Source organism: Colossoma macropomum, unplaced genomic scaffold (genome assembly GCF_904425465.1).
Source record: "Colossoma macropomum unplaced genomic scaffold, Colossoma_macropomum, whole genome shotgun sequence".
Taxonomy (NCBI): domain Eukaryota; kingdom Metazoa; phylum Chordata; class Actinopteri; order Characiformes; family Serrasalmidae; genus Colossoma; species Colossoma macropomum.
In genome coordinates this window covers 48,137,006-48,157,797 of record NW_023494791.1, presented here as the reverse complement: position 1 = coordinate 48,157,797, position 20,792 = coordinate 48,137,006, and the positions used below count along the sequence as shown (strand labels likewise).

The 20,792-nt window shown below is 40.6% G+C and overlaps 2 protein-coding genes across 2 annotated transcripts in view; one reads left to right on the top strand and one right to left on the bottom strand.

Moving 5' to 3' along the window:
* Positions 1-44: 44 nt before the first annotated feature.
* On the bottom strand, positions 45-7,084 carry trmt5 (tRNA methyltransferase 5). Its single transcript, XM_036575222.1, has 6 exons — positions 7,030-7,084; positions 5,003-5,619; positions 3,458-3,582; positions 1,840-2,292; positions 286-484; positions 45-165 (listed from the first exon to the last, which is right to left on the bottom strand). The coding sequence occupies exons 1-6, from the start codon at positions 7,047-7,049 to the stop codon at positions 113-115; spliced, it is 1,467 nt and encodes a 488-aa protein (XP_036431115.1). The 5' UTR covers positions 7,050-7,084; the 3' UTR covers positions 45-112.
* A 113-nt stretch (positions 7,085-7,197) lies between these two features.
* slc38a6 (solute carrier family 38 member 6) overlaps positions 7,198-20,792 on the top strand; it is a 22,937-nt gene continuing 9,342 nt past the window's right edge. Inside the window, exons 1-9 of the mRNA XM_036575221.1 lie at positions 7,198-7,833; positions 10,429-10,553; positions 11,541-11,614; positions 12,979-13,031; positions 13,760-13,799; positions 14,242-14,320; positions 18,465-18,547; positions 20,178-20,236; positions 20,784-20,792. The exon at positions 20,784-20,792 is cut by the window's right edge and continues 51 nt beyond it. Of these exons, the coding sequence (XP_036431114.1) occupies positions 7,735-7,833; positions 10,429-10,553; positions 11,541-11,614; positions 12,979-13,031; positions 13,760-13,799; positions 14,242-14,320; positions 18,465-18,547; positions 20,178-20,236; positions 20,784-20,792 (621 nt within the window). The 5' untranslated portion in view covers positions 7,198-7,734. The remainder of the gene's footprint in view (positions 7,834-10,428; positions 10,554-11,540; positions 11,615-12,978; positions 13,032-13,759; positions 13,800-14,241; positions 14,321-18,464; positions 18,548-20,177; positions 20,237-20,783) is intronic.

The window sequence follows — 20,792 nt, the reverse complement described above, 5'->3', positions numbered from 1 at the left end:
TCACTGTAGAGCTGGTAAACTCTCATTTACAGATTCAGGCAAACCCGTGTGGAATATCTCGGTTTATTATAAAACAAACTATAAAAACAAAATTCTCCATGCAGGTGAGCTTCTATCCTTCAGTGTCTTCACATTTCTGTCTCTTTGGCGACGGTTCTGAGCAACCTGGAGAGAAAAAGAGAGACCAGACAGTTAGATTTGTGTCTTTTTCTGTTGATAATTTCCTCAATTTCCTCTGTATACATACAGGCTATATGTGCTCATGAACCAGTGACCATAACTCACCTTCCTCTTTTCCGCTGCTGCTGTACAGCACCTCTGAGGGCACGGTGAAGCTCACGCACATCATCTCTTTATTGGGCGCCACGTTTCTCACCATGTGCACTGAGCAGCGCCCCTGCAGCGAAGCCCCTAAAGCAGCCTCCGCTCTCTCCAGCACGTCCCTCTGAGGGTCATCCTCCTTCGAGAAGCCGTAACAGTGCACCTGCAGCACGGTTTAGAAATAACAGGGCGTCATTCAGAGTCAGAAACCACCTGAGCACGTCTGTTAGAGGTTCACAAGACATGAAAATTATTGGTATAAAATCTAATGAACACTAAACAATGTTAGTTTCGGACTGGAGACCCTACGTCACCATGTGATTGTGGCGGCAGCTCTAAGTGATAACAGTGATACTGTGAATGCAGCTCTAAGTGATAATAGTGATATTGTGAGTGCAGCTCTGTGATAATAGTGATATTGTGAGTGCAGCTCTGTGATAATAGTGATATTGTGAGTGCAGCTCTAAGTGATAACAGTGATATTGTGAGTGCAGCTCTAAGTGATAACAGTGATATTGTGAATGCAGCTCTAAGTGATAACAGTGATATTGTGAATGCAGCTCTAAGTGATAGTGATGTTGTGAGTGCAGCTCTAAGTGATAATAGTGATATTGTGAGTGCAGCTCTGTGATAAGTGATATTGTGAGTGCAGCTCTAAGTGATAACAGTGATATTGTGAGTGCAGCTCTGTGATAAGTGATATTGTGAATGCAGCTCTGTGATAAGTGATATTGTGAGTGCAGCTCTAAGTGATAACAGTGATATTGTGAATGCAGCTCTAAGTGATAAGTGATATTGTGAATGCAGCTCTAAGTGATAAGTGATATTGTGAATGCAGCTCTAAGTGATAATAGTGATATTGTGAGTGCAGCTCTAAGTGATAACAGTGATATTGTGAATGCAGCTCTAAGTGATAATAGTGATATTGTGAGTGCAGCTCTAAGTGATAACAGTGATATTGTGAATGCAGCTCTAAGTGATAAGTGATATTGTGAATGCAGCTCTAAGTGATAATAGTGATATTGTGAGTGCAGCTCTGTGATAGTGATATTGTGAGTGCAGCTCTATGTGATAATAGTGATATTGTGAATGCAGCTCTAAGTGATAATAGTGATATTATGAGTGCAGCTCTAAGTGATAAGTGATATTGTGAGTGCAGCTCTATGTGATAATAGTGATATTGTGAACACAGATTTACGTGATCAAAATACTGATATGACGTTACTGATATTTTAAACACAGCCCTACATATTAGTGATATTTTTGACAAGGTCTTGTGACATGATCAATATTTTGAACAGCCCTGTGTGAAGTTGCTGATGTTTTGAATGCAGCTCAGTGTGACGTTAGTAGTATTTTTATGAGGTTATCAGTATTTTGAACACAGCTCTGTGGAATATTATTGATATTTTGAGCGCTGCTCTATCTAACAGCGCTCCTGTGGCAGAGTTTTATATCTGTATATGTAACTGTAAGTCATGCAGTGTCAGAAACTGTATATCACACTGTACAGTGTACCTGTGGGAGGGTCACTGTGCAGGAAGCCCCCTGATCCGGTTTCGGGCCCAGGAGGCCTCTGAAGGCGTCCAGGAACTCCAGCGCCAGAGCCGGAAGGTTCATTATGATGTGGATCCCGGCAGAACCCTTCATCAGTTTGGGAAGATGCTCCCTGACCGGACCCCTGATGAACTCCCGGCCGTCCAGGTTGAAGGTGGTGACCTTTGCCTCGACCTTGTTGAGTTTGGTGTTGTGCTGAAGCCAACGGTACGATTCGGGATTGAGGTCGTTGGCGAAAACGGTGCACCCCCGACGGGCCGCTGGGATAGAAAACGGGCCGACTCCGGCGAAAACGTCCAGAACCACGTCCCCCCGGCGGAGCAGAGAAACGATCCGCTCATGCTCTGTACTGAGCCGCGGGTTCCAGTACACACGAGAAAAATCGAACTCATAAAACACGCCGTTCTCTCTCACCTGGAACACAGAGTGTGGCACAGAATGTATCAAACTGCAAAATGCTGCAACCAAAAATGCACCGAAATAAAAATCTCAATTATACATAACTTTATGTAGTGGACATGCTAAATTGCCCCTAGGTGTGTGTGGTGTGTGAATGTATATGTCTGTGTTTTCTGCCCTGTGATAGACTGGTGACCTCAATGTGTGTGTGTGTGTGTGCATACACTGATCAGGCATTACATTATGACCACCTCCTTGTTTCTACACTCATTGTCCATTTTATCAGCTCCACTTACTATATAGGTGCACTTTGTAGTTCTACAGTTACAGACTGTAGTCCATCTGTTTCTCTGATACTTTGTTAGCCCCCTTTTACCCTGTTCTTCAGTGGTCAGGACCCCCATGGACCCTCACAGAGCAGGTACTATTTGGGTGGTGGATCATTCTCAGCACTGCAGTAACACTGACGTGGTGGTGTGTTAGTGTGTGTTGTGCTGGTCTGAGTGGATCAGACACAGCAGTGCTGCTGGAGTTTTTAAACACTGTGTCCACTCACTGTCCACTCTATTAGACACTCCTACCTTGTCAGTCCACCTTGTAGATGTAAAGTCAGAGACGATAGCTCATCTGCTGCTGCACAGTTTGTGTTGGTCATCCTCTAATCCATCATCAGTGGTCACAGGACGCTGCCCACAGGACGCTGTTGGCTGGATGTTTTTGGTTGGTGAACTATTCTCAGTCCAGCAGCGACACTGAGGTGTTTAAAAACTCCAGCAGCACTGCTGTGTCTGATCCACTCAGACCAGCGCAACACACACTAACACACCACCACCAAGTCAGTGTTACTGCAGTGCTGAGAATGATCCACCACCCAAATAGTAGCTGCTCTGTGAGGGTCCATGGGGGTCCTGACCACTGAAGAACAGGGTAACAAAGTATGCAGAGAAACAGATGGACTACAGTCTGTAACTGTAGAACTACAGAGTGAAACTATATGGTCAGTGGAGCTGATGAAGTGGACAGTGATTGTAGAAACAGGAAGGTGGTTTTCAATGCAGCAGAATTACGTTGTGCATCAGGTTGTGTATTTATATTGAGGCCATATAGGAGAACAAGCATTTTCAGTATGATAACTGAAAACATTCACTGGTTGTAGCTTGTCCGATGTGTCGTCCCTCACCTTGGCCACCATGTTGCTCTCTCCTGCCAGCACCTCCATCTGGAAGTTTCTGTAAGTGGAGTCGATGGTGTTGGTCTTGTTGACCACACAGGTAACACCAGGGTTTTTATCTATGATCACCTGACCTGCAGACAAAATGCACTTTTATAAATATTTAACCAAGCAGTAACGAACAGCACTGAAAAATGAACACACTGTATTATTGTCTTTTAATAGTCTAATAAACTTCAAATTTTAAATTCACAGTGTTGCCCCAAAAAGGACAAACGTATTCAATAAACCAACACATGCCGCGTTGGGTCCAGCCAGGGACGTCAACGGCGCCGCCATTTTGGGGGGGGGGTCAACATCGCTGCTGGTCTGCATTCAGTACCATTACAGAGCAGCAGTTTAATAAAGATACTGTCCAAAATTACACTATTTCAAGAATATGGGATAGGATTGTATAACGGAGGGAACGCAGTGATCCACACTCCTGTCTGTGTGATGTGTATTGTTTGTGTGATGGTTGTGTAGATATGGCTGTGTGGTTAATGAGGCACAGAGAACCTGTTGATGTGATTGTTTTTCCTCTGGTTTATATTAAGCTTATTTCATTTAATAGTCTATTCAGGGGGTCTTCACTTTATGTAGTAGTTATTTATTTACAGTGATAGTTAAAGCTTTATAGCTATGAATTATAGCATTCCTTAATCTATGTAGATATTCATAATAGATTAACATTAGCACCTTATTATATGAACCTGTCAGCGTCTTTCCCAGCTTCAGCTTCGTCCTTCTTACTGTGTTTTGGGGGTTTATTTTATGTTTATGTGTATTAAGATTAGAAGTGATTCACACATTGATGGATTTGCTGATGTGTCTGATTGTGTTTCTCACGCTAAACTCGGTTTTTAACGTCAGGTGCAGACTGAATGCTGTCCTGCTGGTCTGGACGGCTAATTATCATGATCAGTGATTAAAGTAATAGAAGCTACCGAGAGCAGATCCGCACAGCCTGGATTAATCTGTGTCTGAGGATTATAACAAAACAAATTAGGTGAAAATCGGTTGAGTAATAAGGAAGTTGTGGCTGATTTAATCCTGAGACTCTTCGTCTCTCAATACAAGTGAATCTGTTCACAAGCAGATCTTGACCTCTCCAACATGGTGGACGCTCAGACGTATCGCCTCAGATAGAGAACAACAGACAACACGGCATCTAGGTTTGTATATCTATGCCCACCTATTCGCAGTGTGATGTACTTTAGTCCATGTTTATAGAGAACAGTGAGTCATACAGAGTCAGAAACCACAGAATCAAGTCTATTAGAGATACTGAACACCTCCACACGCTTTGAGACAAATGTGTGACATATGCAGTTAACACTGTGCGAATTTGGCTGGAGTATAAACTTGCGATATTGGTTAGCTACATTAGCCTTGTAGCTCCCGTGCTAAAACTAAAGAAGCAAACTTCACTGATGGACTACATGTAGAATAGGAGGGGAATCTGGGTACATGTGATTTTTGGCAAAGTACTGCTTTAATGAGTGTTTATCTCACCTATGAGGTTTTTATAGGGCAGTTGGTGGTCTCGGAGGTTCATGTGAGCGATGTGGCCCACTCTGCTGAAGCCTGAGGTCACATCCTGGCCTTCAGGCAGTACGGCCCGCAGCACCTCCTCACTTTTCAGGTTGTCGTAGGTCAGCTTGAGTTCATAACGCTGTATTTCAGGCTTCACGCCAAACGCTTTGAGTGCTGATGCCTCCTCTTCGCCGAAATTCTCAGCCGATGAGACACTCTGAGGGTCCAGCAGGAGTAGCCGGTGCTCTTTGCCATCACTGTCTGTTTGTTTTTGGTCATCATCTACGACTCGTTTGAGGCCGGGCCTCTGTAGGGCCACTTTCTTCAGGCTTTTGACCGCCTTGTTGAGGACGCTGGTGGGGATGCAGATGGCGGGGACGTTAATGGTTTGGGTGAAAGCTTCTCGGTCCAGCACAGTCATACCTCGCACTGCAGGAGGGGGACTGTAAAGGCCAGGATCAGCTGCAGGAGGCTGGGGGTCCGACATGGTCTTCTGTGCATGGAAAACTTCTGGAGAGGGAATGCTGATAGAGAAAAGGCGAGAAGCTCCTCGATAGTAGTGAACATCCAAGAGTGTCAGCAGTCTGCGAACATTCCTGTTGTGACAGAGGAACAACAAGAGCCTTTTTGGAGATGCAGTATTTCAGCAGCTGATATTTGCTGATAAATAGTAAAATTTTGAGAGTTATTATTGCTCTAGATAAATGCGTCTGTAAATATGCCAATGTTTACATTAACTAATAATGCTCACTGCACTTCATATACGGATTATAGTACTGGCTTGTTCTAAAATGCAAAGTAAAATTACTGATTATTACTGTTTGTATCGACTAAAACAAAGCGTTACTGTTATCATCCCAGAAATATCGCTGCGTTTCCAGCCGTTAGACCCTGATATATCATTCCACCTTTGAGTCAGTCCATGAATGAGTGCCATTCAAGTTCATTCAATGCAAAGCATAATGGACAAAAATCTGCTAATAAGTGCCACTCAAACAAATATATTAATTCAACTTCATCATTAACTCAGTGCATGACAATGTTTAATGTAAGTGAAAAAGATATATATATATATACATATATATATATACTATATATATATATATATATAATATATATTATATATATATATATATATAAATTATTATTTAAATTACAAAATAAGTCACTGTAACATAAAATCTTGCACCATGCACAAATACGTATCTGTTTCTCCATTAACAAAACAAATATGAACTTAATCTAAAAACATTTTTTTAGAAAAACATCTGGGTCCTTAGGTTTTTGCGCTGCATACAATCATTAAAAAGGTGCTTCTTCAAGGCTTCTTTAGTAAAGGCAGTAGTTCTATTCTGAACCATGAGTTCTGTATAACCATTTGCATGCTTAAATGGTTCTTTGCACGGTGAAATGTTCCTTCAGACTGACAGAGAATGTGTTGTGTGTGTGTGTGTGTGTGGTTCTATATAGCATCTTCTACTGTTATGAAGTCAAGCTTGCAACAATAGAATAATCTTTTTTGGCGCTGTATAGAACCATTTCAGAAAGTGCAATATTTTCTATACAACCTGCAATATTTTTTAAATATATATATTTTGCCCATACGCATATTTATGTCTGTCTATGCTGTCCAGGCTGTCTATGTACATTTTATGTTATATTTGTTATATCTGCAGTCTCGTTCAGCTGTGCACTGTATTGCTGTACAGTCTGAATGACAGTAAAGTTACTCTGACTTTAATGAAGCTGATCTGAAACGGAGCGGCGCCTCGGTTCTGATGTGATCGCAGCGGATCTGCGTTAAAACAGTGATTTAAACGCCACTCAGCTCAGATCTCTGACAGAAATGTGACCCTGTTACCGCGATCTGGAGACACACAGGCAGTCCTGACTGGGTTTATCGTACGTATTTACAGCACAGCTCCCTGATTAAGCGACAGTACCCGCTGTGAAGCGTTTTAATGTGTTTATTAAGCCTTATAACGCCTGTAACGCTGATCTCTTACCTCACCATCACACCGGCCATGCACGCCTGTGTTCTACGGCATCTTCAGGGGACCGAGCGCGGCTTTCTGATTGGTCCGCTCCTGCGGCGCGGGCGCTGATTGGACAAGCGGCGCGCTGCGTCTTTAAGAGTCGACCAGTAAACACATCACATGATCACTACCAGCGGCTGGAGAGAGAGAAACAGAGGAGGAGAGGAGAGGAGTTAGAGAGGAGAAGCGGAGGCAAAAGAGTGAGGAGCAGAGGAGGAGAGGCGTTAGAGAGGAGAAGCGGAGGAGTTTAATCAGATATAAACTTTAAAGTTTGGGAGTTTTAGTGTCTACAAGTGCTAAAGAGTGAGTGAGAGAGAGAGAAGTACAAAGAGGAAGAGAAGGAAAGAGAGAGAGGGCCAGGAAAGAAGGAGGAAGAGCAAAGGAAAGGGTAGAGAAGTTAAGAAAGGGAGGGAAAGAAGAAAGAAAAGAGAAGGAGAGGCGTGGGAAAAGGTAAGCAAAGGAAAGGGGGACACAAAGAAATGAAAGAGGGAAGGAAAGCAAGGAAATAGGGAAAAATAAGGAAAGGAAAGGAGAGAGAGAGATACAGCAAGGAAAAAGAGGGAAGTTAAGGAAAGGGAGGGAAGGAGAAAGAAAAGCTCAGAGAAAGAGAGGACAGGTAAGCAGAGAAAGGAGGGACACAGGAAGGAAAAGGGGGTGAAAAAAGAAAGAAGTCTAATGAATAAGGACGGAGTGAACACGACCATCCAGGCTGGCAGCGGGAATCAGCCGTACAGAGAGGAGGAGGATGATGAGACTACACCTCTGCTGTCTCGGGTAACACACACACACACACACACACACACACACACACACACACACACACAGACACGAAGCATGAGGGCTGTATAATGAATCTGGATGCATTTCACATCATCATTTAGCCAGAAAGAGCTGATTTCTCCTCAACGTGGTGGAAGAAAAACTGCATGTCTGGTTTATAATGCAGAGTTAGGCGGCTCCACTGAACCTGCGCTGCATACAATCATTAAAAAGGTGCTTCTTCAGTGGTTCTTCAGTTAAGGCAATGGTTCTGTTTAGTTTTTGTATAACCATTTCCATGCTTTAAATGGTTCTTTGCATGGTGAGATTGATGGCCAATGTGTTGTGTGTGGTTCTATATGGCATCTTCCACTGTTATGAAGTCAAGCTTGCAATAATGGAATAATCCTTTTTCGTGCTATGTAGAACCATTTTCAGAAAGGTTCTATATAGAACCATATACAATCTAAAGAACCATTTCACCATGCAAAGACCTCTGAAGTTGTGTCATTCCATATAGAACCCATGGTTCTAAATAGAACAGTTGCCTTTACTTAAGAACCCTTTTCTATTTTAAGAGGATAGAGCTGGGCAGTGTGACGATATTTATAGTTATTGTGATAAATGGTCACAATATCCTTTTCTGAGTGTATCGTAGGTGTCGTCAGTACTGAAAGAACGCAGAACCAGTACATGTTTGATTACAAAGAGAGCATCATTAGCCCTGTTTAATTGGATTCAGTGCAGCGCAGTGTGTGAAATGTTGAACATACAGCACTGTATTTATCGTTTATTGTTAGTTATCATATAGAATATGTATTGTGAAATATTGTGCATCATGAAAAAATATGTTTTTGCCATATTGTCCACCTTTGTACCAATATTAAGCCCTGTTGGAGCTGGATTAGTTTGATCTGGGGAGATTATGCTGTGATCCGAGTGATTATCAATGAGGTCCATGATTTTATTCCAGTATGAATCTGCCATATCTGCTGTTTTAAAAGTCTACTTAGTAGTAATTCTGGAGTGAATTACCTTCTATAATTCTATAATTTGAACTTGGAGCTCCATCAGTAACAATAGATCATTTAAATGACATCACAGCAATTTAATGACAGAACCCAGTAATAAAAAACACTGTCTCCATTATTTTTCCTTATTGGTGACCTGAAGACACAGGCTAACAGTTAAATGGAGCCTGATTTGACCCAATTCCTTAATCCTCAAGGTTATGAGGATTGATTCATGTCTATGATTCATAATAGTGCACCATCATTTGGAATTAAAGTTCATAACGGGAATCACCCCACACCGAAATGAGATGTAAAGTCTCCCCCTTCATTTACTGTTGCCTTTTTTTTTGGTACCATATTTACAGTATTTGCCATTTAGCTGCAAATTTGGTGCCTGTCACTTAATGCGGACGTAAACATCTGTATTTCGTTCCAGCTTATTTGGGGAAATTACACAGATCCTTTATGAATCGGCCAGTTAAATCACACACAAATTACAATACCGGAGCTCCTCCGCTGAAACTAATCCAGCTCCAGTAACACTTTAGTGACAGTGTTGGTTTTCTCTGTGGGGAAACATGAATACCGTTTTCAAAAATCACACCCTGTGGTAAATTAAAATACTCCAAAGCCAATGCAGCCAATGCATTCAGTCCTGTGTATGGACTGGAGTTCCTAACATGGGCATGATGTCGACTACAGAACGACGACACGAGTTCAGAGGTCTACAAAGCCAAAAGCCAAAAGCCACGGCCGTTTCCTCCCATTGTTGTGATATCAGCACTCAAACCTTCCCGGTGTTTAATTCACCTTTGGATTAAAAGACTTTTGCTTTTGGCAGCACTTTGGCTGAGAAAGGCAGAACCTGCTCTTCATACCAGGGAAGATGCTTTCATGAGCATGGAGCTGAGCGGTGGAGATAAAACAGCAGGCCAGAGCTGCTTTATGACAGACTAACCTGCTGCTCGAGCTGAGTGTGTGGTGTGAGATCACATGCTTGTCTCGTGCTCTTTGCAGAACTTCTGCTGACACTTTCACTTTTGCCTGCTGTGTTTGCGTTCACAGCTCGGTGGAGAAACGCCACGTACATGAGAATTGTTTTGGATTTCTTCACAGATGTTGCAACCAAAACCGTGGGGAATGTTAGGGCCTGATGGATATCGGTTGGCCAATAATATTGGTGCCATAGGCCCCAACTACGGGAGGGCACTGGGTCGTAGGCCTCTCAACCCCACACAGTCCGAGGGCAACTCATGAGAGAAGCCACAGTAGAGAAGCTGCTCAGAACAGTCTGAAAACAGCTGCTGTAGCGAAACTGCATTTGACAGTGTATGGATTCCAGTCATGCAGGGTCACTATGGCAACCGGAAAAAACTGTGCTGCTTTCTACATGCGTCACTCACAGTTACCACGTCACGCAGGGTTGCCAGATTCACGGGTCTCCAGATAAATCCAGATAGTTTGAAAGTGCAGTGTGGGTGGAAATTATATAGTGGTGGGATGGAGAGACCACATCAATGTATGACTGTCTGCTTCCCCCAAATCAAATCTCTCTCTCTCTCTCTCTCTCTCTCTCCTCTCTCTCTCTCTCTCTCAGGGTGCGCGGGTCTCTGGAGGAGCCTCCTTTGCGTCCTCGGTCTTTAACCTGATGAATGCTATAATGGGCAGTGGGATTCTGGGGCTGGCGTACGCCATGGCCAACACAGGAATCTTAGGCTTCAGGTGAGACACAGAGGTGCTGCTTTTCACTCTTAAAGTGATAGTTTGACAATAAATAAATAAATAAATAAAACTTACCCAGATGTTGTCGATCAGCAGAGACACGTTTGGAGCTTCAGCACTGGAACTAAAACCCCACCAGTTGTGCCCCACCAATTAACAGGATGCTAACTGCATACCTAAATCATCACGCTCTCGCTTTAAACTCTATGGAGTTGTTGAGTAATCTCTAATAGACTTGCCGTGCAAAAGTTTGTGCGCCCCTGGTCAAATTTCCATTTTCCAGTTAAAAATAATTAACACGTCCTCTACAGAGACTCACTTCAGCACACTTTGATACACAATTACTGTTTATTTACTGAATTTAACATATTGGGGAAAAAAATAAATGTGGCCTGTACAAAAGTTATGGCACATTTATTATTTTGTTGTATTATTTCCAACATGTTAAACTCAGCAAATAAATAGGAATTGTTCACTTAGGTTTGCAGGCAAGTGGCGTGTTTAAGTGCGTCTCTGTGGAGGACGTGTTCACTTATTTTTACTGGGGTTGAAAATATGACTGGGGTTGTTCAAACTTTTGCACAAGACTGTATGTGGTTTCTGACACCGTGTGACACAGTTCCAGATGCTACTGCTGTGTTTAGCTATGCTAATGTACTTTAGTCCAGGTTTATAGAGAACAGTGAGTCAGAAACCACAGAACCAGGTCTATTAGAGATTCTGAACACCTCCACACAGTTTGAGACAGACATGCCAAAATGTGCACAGTGCTAGTCGGTGTGGTGTAAGCTTCCTTTATCTGTTAGCCACATTAGCCTCGTAGCTAAAACTAAAGAAGCAAACTTCAGACATGCCTTTGCTGATCGACTGCGGCGGAAACTGCAAATTAAATATTTGGTTGAACTGTCACTTTAATGTTTCGTGGCACCCCCTGCTTTGCGTGAATAAATGTGCACACCCCTGTTAACCTGTGTGTGTTTTGTGTAGTGTGTTGTTGTTGCTGGTGTCCAGTTTGGCCGCCTACTCCATCCACCTCCTGCTCACACTGTGTGATCAGACAGGTAACGTTACCTTAACCCTCTCACGTGTAACTCCACTAATGCTAACCATGCACTTTGAAAAGACTAAAGTCAGACACCCGACGATTAATTGTCATATAAATAATCGCGATAAACGATTTAATTGTGCATTTTTACATTTCCACTATTTTATGAGGCCTGTATGCTTAATAATAGTGTAATAATGTACACCACTATTATGAGGAAGAACGTCATACATATATAAAATATAAATATAAAAAAAGTTGTACATACTTGGAAAAAATTCTGGTTCCATTAAACTTCCATTAAAAGTAAAGTATGTTTTTCCTTCTCCTGTAAAGTAATATTTTGGAGAGGTTTCATTCTGACAGCAGCGATATGTAAAATTCAGTCTGTTTACTGCTGGGATAAATGAATGAAAGTGAAATCAGACCAGACGTTTGGAGTTTGAGTGAATGTTCTCTGACTCATTCAGACGAGCTCAAAGAGAAGCTGCAGACTGTTTGGTCTGGATGTTCAGAGGTTTACTGGTTTACTGACGTATATAAAAACTCCTCGGACTCTCTCAGAATTTTACATGGAGTCCAAAATTCTCTGGAAAATTGTCCATTAAAAACATACGTGGTCAAAAAGGCTAACTTCTTATCTTGTAAATTATCTGAGTGACCAGACTTTTCAGTTCACATCAGCTTTGGGGTTCCAGTAAACAGCTCATTATTCTTTTTGAAAAGGGTTCTGTAAACCCTGATCAGAACCATATACACCACAAACACCATCAGTATGAAAAACCCTACTCCATGTAAAGAACCCTCAACTTTTACTTTTTAACTGCTGCTGAGTTACTGTTTTACATTTTCCATTATTTTATTTATTTTATTCAGTTTTTTTATTTTATCCCCATTTTATTTTTTGCATTTTTAATGGTTTATTCTGATTGATTGTTTTTGTTTTAACTATAAAATTTACTATTATGATTATTACAGTTATTTTTTATTTAGCATTTGATATGATTCTAATTTTTTTAGTCTCTGATTTCTGTATTGGCTTGGCTGCATTGGAAGTGAGGGTCACTCTCAATGTGCTTGGATTGATTGATTGATTGAAAAATGTTGGGGCTACTTTTCTGGTGCATAAACATTAACACAAGGACACGAGTTCACATCCCATCGCTGTGATGTTGTGATGTTATAATGTCACTAACAGTGTGTTCAGATGGTGAAGTAACAGTGTTAAAGAGTGAGTGTGAGGTTTTTCTGAAATCAGGAACATTTTAGAGTTGTTTTAATGAATTTATTACTTTATCGATATGTTTGTTTACTCTTTCCTGTGTGTGTGTGTGTGTGTGTCTGTGTGTGTGTGTGTGTGTGTGTGTGTGTGTGGTGCAGGCTTGAACTCATATGAAGGTCTCGGAGAGAAAGCCTTCAACAGAGCAGGCAGGGTGAGTCGCCTTTCACACAGCCAGTGAATAACTGGATATTAATTTTACTAGAACTTCACTCTGGATATTAATTTTACTAGAACTTCACTCTGGATATTAATTTTACTAGAACTTCACCCTGGATATTAATTTGACTAGAACTTCACTCTGGATATTAATTTTACTAGAACTTTATTCTGGATATTAATTTGACTAGAACTTCACTCTGGATATTAATTTGACTAGAACTTCACTCTGGATATTAATTTTACTAGAACTTCACTCTGGATATTAATTTTACTAGAACTTTATTCTGATATTATTTTATTGACTTCTCTGGATCTTATTCATTTAATTAGAAACTTGTTCTAAATACTAAGCTTTATTAGAACTTTATTGTGGATATTAATTTTCATTCTGTATATTAATTTTATTAGAACTTCAATCCTCTTATTTAATTTTTACAGTTTCTTGCTAATCATTTCAAAGACTAACATGAATTAATTTTATACATTTATCTGAAACAAATTTGATTTAATGTGGATTCTAAACTTTTGAGCAGTGAAGTTTTGAATAGTACAGTACACTTTTATATCATCAGTTCATTGTAAAAAATATTTATATTATTTATGACTTTTTTTAGTCAAATGAACTTCAGCTCGGTCCAAAACTGTCTGGGGAAAATGTCAGTATTATACACAAAGTCACTGAAGTTTCTTTATTGTTTTATTCTGTTTTCTCTTGCCCAGGTTCTGGTGGCCTGTACCATTCTAATCCAGAACATTGGTGGTAAGCACAGTTTTTCTTACTGAGTAACAGAAAAACAAAATTTAAAACTTAATTTCTGCTTCATTTCTGTTTTCCTCTCACACACAACTGTCTCATGCATACAGTATAGCGATATAAACCGAGTCTGTTCTACAGTTTCTCATTAGGCTGAATGAATAACTGACTCTAAATGTAGGTATTGTGATATAAACTGAGTCTGTTCTACAGTTTCTCATTAGGCTGAATGAATAACTGACTCTAAATGTAGGTATTGTGATATAAACTGAGTCTGTTCTACAGTTTCTCATTAGGCTGAATGAATAACTGACTCTAAATGTAGGTATTGTGATATAAACTGAATGTATTTTCTCACAGCGTGTTCTTTAGGTTCCTCCTTGTCTGGTTGTTTTGTTCTCCTTCGTGCTTCAGGCTTTATTCTGTGTTCTCTCTCGTGTTCCTGCAGCCATGTCTTCCTACATGTTCATATTAAAGTCTGAACTTCCGGCCACCATCCGCAGCTTCTTGAGAACTGAGGCTTCTGGGTAAGTGCACATCTTCTTCCAGAACCGGCTAAGATCTCCACGACTTTCTACACGCTGTTCTAGAACTCTCTTCACTCCGTTTCAGAGCAACATTATGTTCTGGAATTCTTTGTATTCTAGAGCTCCTGTTCTAGTGCTCTCTACATTATGTCCTAGAGCTCTCTGTTCTAAGACCCTGTTCTAGAACTCTCTACATTCTGTACAAGCCATGCTGTTTTTCTTTGGTTCTGTTTCTTTTCTAGAACAGTACATCCTGTTCTAAAACGTTCTGCTCTACAGCTCTCTACATTCTGTTCTAGAACTCTACATTCTGCTTTTAACTTGCACAGTCTTCAAGAACTACACTTTTCTTTGGAACTCTCTGCATTCCATTCTAGAACACGCCCTGTGTTCTGGAACTCTCTGTGTGCTATTCTAGAAATCTCCACTCTCCATTCTAGACCTTTACATTCTGTCCTTTTGCATTCTAGAGCTTTCCGTACACTCTGTTCTGACTCTCTGCATCTCTACACAGATTGTTCTGTACTCCGCATTCTGCTCTAGAAGCCTCCATATTCTTTTCTAGAAAAGTAGCATTATGTTCTTAACTTGCGCAGTCTTCGAGAACTATATGCTGCTTTGGCACGTGTTGCGTTCTATTCTAGAAATCTCCACTCTCCATTCTTGACCTCTACGTTCTGTTCCGTTACATTCTGGAGCTTTGTACTTTCTTCATCTGTTCTAGAATTTCATACACTCTGTTCAAGAACTGTCTACACTTTACTCTAGAACTCTCTTCTTTGTTCTAGAACACTCAAGCCATGGCTCAGTTTTGTGACAGAGCTGTTCTAGTTTGATGCAGAAAATTTAATTTGTTTAATTTTGCAGCGACCAACAGGAAATAAGTCAGTCATCCCTAATAGACTGTCTGACGTACTGTTGTCTATAAACATGGGCTAAAGTACACTCTTAAAGAGATGGTTCTTCAAGGGTTCTTTAGTAAAGACAGTGGTTCTATATAGAAACATGAACGCTCAAAGAACACTTTGCATTATTAGATTGTTCTTTGCATGATGAAATAGTTCTTCAGACTGATGGGGAATGTGTTGGGTATAGTTTTATATGGAACCTTTTTGAAAAGGGTTCTATATAGCACCAAAAAGGGTTCTTCTGTTGTTACAGTCTTGACATCATAACAATAGACAAACCCTGTTTGGTGCTATATAGAACCATTTACAACACATTCTCCGTCAATCTGAAGAACCTTTCACCATGCAGAGAACCCTTTAAGCATGCAAATCGTTCTTCGAGTATTCACGGTTCTATATAGAACCGGTGCTCAGGCTTCAGTTCGGTAGGACGGTAACACAGACTGATAAAGTCGTCAGTCGGGTGTTTGGAGTGTTACGGGACTGAACTGGAGCTTGTACTGTCGCTGTTTTCCTCCCGACTGATCTGCATGTGGAAGAGATGCTGCGGTGTTTGGGAAACATTAGTGGTCACATCAATTAGGAAACAGTTTATGCAGCCAGCAATGGTGGTTATGTGGGAGGAGCAGAGCACAAACACACAGACAGACACACACACACACCACACACACACACACCACACACACCACACACACGCACACACACACATGCACATTATTTTGCCAATGCATCATCCAGTCAAAATAACCGCTGGTCGTCCCTAATTGCTCGGCGGTGCGGAGGAGACGGGATTGTTTTTTTGTAGAAGAAGGAGAATCACATAATTGTTTTGGTTTGTGAGCTGAAGCCTGTGACTCACAGAGGAGCTCCACATGAGAGGGCCGCGCTGTCGGCCTGAGTTTAGAGACCCGCACGCATCTGGGCAACGAACAGGGGACTTTCCCCAGAACAATAATTCAACACAGACCGGCCTGTTGTGTTAGGAATGTATGGATAACATATTGACATGAACTGTAAGATAATTCTAATGCAATAAAGCACTGCAGGACTCTTAGAGAGCCAAGAGAAATGTTTACAGCTGCAAACCTCAATTCCAAAAACATCGGGACAGAGAAATGAGAAATGCAAACAAAAACAGGTTTGTAAATCCACTTTGACCTGTATTTAAAAGAAAACAACACAAAGAAAAGATGTTTAATGTTGTACATTTTCAGCTTTGTTGTTTTTGTGTGTGTATATATAAACGTCTTACACTCTAAAATCATCTTAAACTCGCTAAAAACTGCATCAGGAGTTAATCCAACAGTTTAAGAACCAGGTTCCTCAACTAGCGATTGCTACACTCTTAAAAAAGGTTCTTCGCGGCTTCTTTATTAAAAGCAGTGGTTCTTTTTGGAACCAGGAGTTCCATATAAAAGCATTTCATGCTTAAATGGTTCTTTGCATGGTGAAATGGCCGTCAGATTGATGGAGAATGTGCTGTTTATGGTTCTATAAACCACCAAAAAGGGTTCTTCTGCTGTTGCAATGTCAAACTTCTAACAATAAAAGAACCCTTTTTGGTGCAATATAGAATCATATACAACACATACGAACAAAGAATGCAAAGAACCATTTAAGCATTCAGATTATTTTATATAGAACTCATGGTTCTAAATAGATGGCCTTTAATGAAGAACTCTAGAAGAACCATCTTTTTAAAAGTGTAGGATTTTAAGTATGTCTCTGTGTCTGCATGGGCTCGAAAATATTTTGGTGAACAACACAGAACAAATTTCAGTTAAAACTGTACCTCGCGCAGCATTGGTCAACAATGAGCTCGTTTAATTGCCCTTAATAATCTGATTATATTCAGATTTCTGCAGTTATTTGATTATTTAAGTGGTCGTGTAAACAGCACACTCTGGTTTCTTAGATTGGAGTAAGGTCTAGAAATCTGATTAAGAAATCTGATTAAGAGGCTGGATTTTAGCTCAGTAATCAGATTTCTCAGTGCTGTAAACTCTTACTCTGATTTCTTTCGGATTTCTCAGTCTGAGCATGTGCGAAAACAGACGGTGGTACCGGAAATAAGTGAGCAGCGTCGCCACGAAACGCAGCAAAACACTTTCGGAGAGACACTGAAACCAAATATATGCTTGATGAAATGAAGGATTTAAATATTCTTCATCTTCTAGATGATGTATGTTCATATTTTCAGGTACAGTAGGTTGATGTTTTTAAAAAAAAGCCGTGTCATGAAGTTTGAGCTTTACATTATGTTTACGTCCCGTCTTATTCTGGCAGTTTATTGGCTGGTTGCAGAGCAGAAATCTGATTACTGACCCATTTCTCCATTATCTGATTACTTAAGAGCTTGAAAACATACAGAACCTGTTACTGACACAGTCTGATTTTCTGCAGTTGTCAGATTATTAAGTGCATGTAAACACAGTCACTGTCTAGAGCTCATTTGAAATGGACTGATGCTCAGTGGAAACGTGTATTGCAGTATTATATTTTGTGATGCTGTATCGATTCTCAAAAACACAGTATCGATTTTTAATGAACAGTTTACGTGCAAAGATTCATGGCAGACAGTGGTTGATTCTGTGTTGTGTTTAAAAACCCTGACCGCTATGGAGCAGTGTGGTAATTTATCTTCAGCCTTTAGACTTTTAGTATTTTTTTGGTCATTTTTTACTTTTTTTACATACTTTTTTACATTTGAAGATCCTGTTACCCTTTGCATTGTCTTAATATTTACAAAGAACAGAAATGGTCCAAAAAATCTTGTTAAGAAGGTTTTTTTCTTCTTGTGTAAAGTTACAGTTTGGAGATACAAGGTTTCCGACAGTGATGATAAGCTGCCTTCTAGACGACGTCTTTTTCAGGGACGTCCATGCTTATTTCAGCATGACACCAAGAAACATGCTGCACGTGTTACAGCAGTGTGGCTGAGCGTGCTGGCGCCAGACTTGTGGCACATTATGAAGAATGAAATATGCCAGTGAAGGCCTTGTATGGTTGCGCAGCTGAAGACTTGTGACAAACGCAAACAAAAACACTCTCAAAACTGGATCAGTTGTTTCTGTTCCCAAATGACTGCCAAGTCCCAAATTTTCTGGAACGTGTTGCAGGCAACAAATTTGGAATGAGTGTATGCGTTTATAAGGTAAAACATCAAATGTGTAACTCCTTCACTTTGAGTTGTCTTTTTCCTCTCTTCCTACTCTCTCTTGCTCTCTCTCTTGCAGGGTGTGGTATGAAGACGGTGTTATTTTGCTGATTCTGGTCACGGTGTGTGTGGTGCTTCCTCTGGCTCTGCTGCCAAGGATTGGTTAGTCATCAGAGAGAGATTTGTTGTCACTTTACAATTTACAAAAGAATAAAAGTAGCCTTTAAGATCAATGCAGCGTAAAGATAAGTGAATTTAAGCTGGAACTGTAGTTAAGTTATCAGTAGCTTTAAGGTGGCAGTCTGTTTAATGTATCGGTAAATTTAAGGGGGCAGTGAATTTCAGGTGGCATTGTATATAAGATAGTAAATTTAAGGTGGCAGTGGATTTAAGGTAGTGCCTAGCAACACATTACCATCCACCTTGGATAATGTAGCAACCGCCTAGCAACATCTAAACTACACTTTAACGACCATCAACAGTCTTCCACCATTTTAAAGGGTTTTTAACATAATTTTTAACATAATTAGTTGGATTTTCACAGACTTTCCCTTTCTAGTCTACTATTGTCATCATATCTTCATCAATATAATGTTGATTTTGAGATCATCTGAGACCTAAACATCGAGCCGGACCTTCTTTCTGGGTCTGTGCGTGTGACGTTAATATGTAAAAACGTACGACGTGGTGTGAAAAACTCCCGATCTGACCTCACCCACTAATGACACTTCTTTCAATTGTAATAAAAAAAACGTACATAGTGCAGCTTTAATTCGTGAGGAATTTTCACACAGAGTAGATTTTAATGTATTTAACTCTTCACGCGTTTATTTAACACTGAGAACGCAAGAAGAAGATGCAGGTGCTGGATAACGGCCCATTCTGCTAAAAGAGTTCTGCAGATTGCACACAGGAGCTGCAGCTCTACAGCATCTCATCTCATAGCGCTAAAATGAGAGAACAAACTACAAGCCATGAGCTCCGATGTTTGAAGGAGGAAAGTTCTAAACGTACTGAATATGTGACTGTAAAATATCCATGGATATAAATAATGAAAAAAATGTTTCAATAATGTATCAATAGTTTTGTTTTGATTTATCGCACCCGATAATGCTAACTTAACATATCATTTAAATATCAAAAGACATTACACAGTGTTCTGCAGCTATACACCGATCAGGCATAACATTCTGACCACCTCCTTGTTTCTACGCTCATTGTCCATTTTATCAGCTCCACTTACTATATAGGTGCACTTTGTAGTTCTACAGTTACAGACTGTAGTCCATCTGTTTCTCTGATACTTTGTTAGCCCCCTTTTACCCTGTTCTTCAGTGGTCAGGATCCCCATGGACCCTCACAGAGCAGGTACTATTTGGGTGGTGGATCATTCTCAGTGCTGCAGTAACACTGACGTGGTGGTGGTGTGTTAGTGTGTGTTGCGCTGGTACGAGTGGATCAGACACAGCAGCGCTGCTGGAGTTGTTAAACAGTGTCCACTCACTGTCCACTCTACTGAAGAACAGGGTAAAAGGGGGCTAACAAAGTATCTGAGAAACAGATGGACTACAGTCTGTAACTGTAGAACTACAAAGTGCACCTATATAGTAAGTGGAGCTGATAAAATGGACAATGAGTGCAGAAACAGGGAGGTGGTCAGAATGTTATACCTGGTCAGTTTATATAACAGTAATGTAACAGTAGTGAAACAACAGTGCTCTCATACTGAGAGTGCTCTGTTTATGCGTGCATGTTCATGTTTAAGACTTGTTTGCTTCTGTTTTTCTCTCAGGTTTCCTTGGTTACACCAGCAGTCTGTCGTTTTTCTTCATGCTGTTCTTCGCTGTTGTGGTGAGTGTTTGTTTTTCTTCGTTGGATACCGTTAAATCATAATCAGGTTTATTCAGAAGAATACGTCACACGTATAAATATTTCTGTCCAAGTTAGTGACGGTGCTAGTTTGGGGACTAGAGCCAAAGGCCACGCCCACTTTATCCCCTGGTTGTGATGTCAGCACTCAGACCTGTCAGGTGTTTAAACCACATTTGGACTAAAAGAGTCTCAGTATGAGCTTTTAACAATAGTTTGGAAAAGAAAGCTGACAAATCAGTGTTTATTATTTAGACCAAAACCTGCTCTTCATACCGAGGAGGCCATAAATGAACATGAAGCTGAATGTTGGAGATAAATATACTCAAAGCATCAGCACAGAGCTGCTTTATGATAAACTAAATCTTTGATTTGTTATTAGTCAGTTGTAGTGTGTAGAGTTTGTGTACAGAGCGTAGAGCGTTCTAGAACACACTGGTATGTTTAGCTGAAGAACTGAACGTACTTTTTGTGCAGTTTAGCAGAAAAATGAGAACATTATTTTCCCCTCTGTGCTTATTGGTTTCAGGTGGTGGTG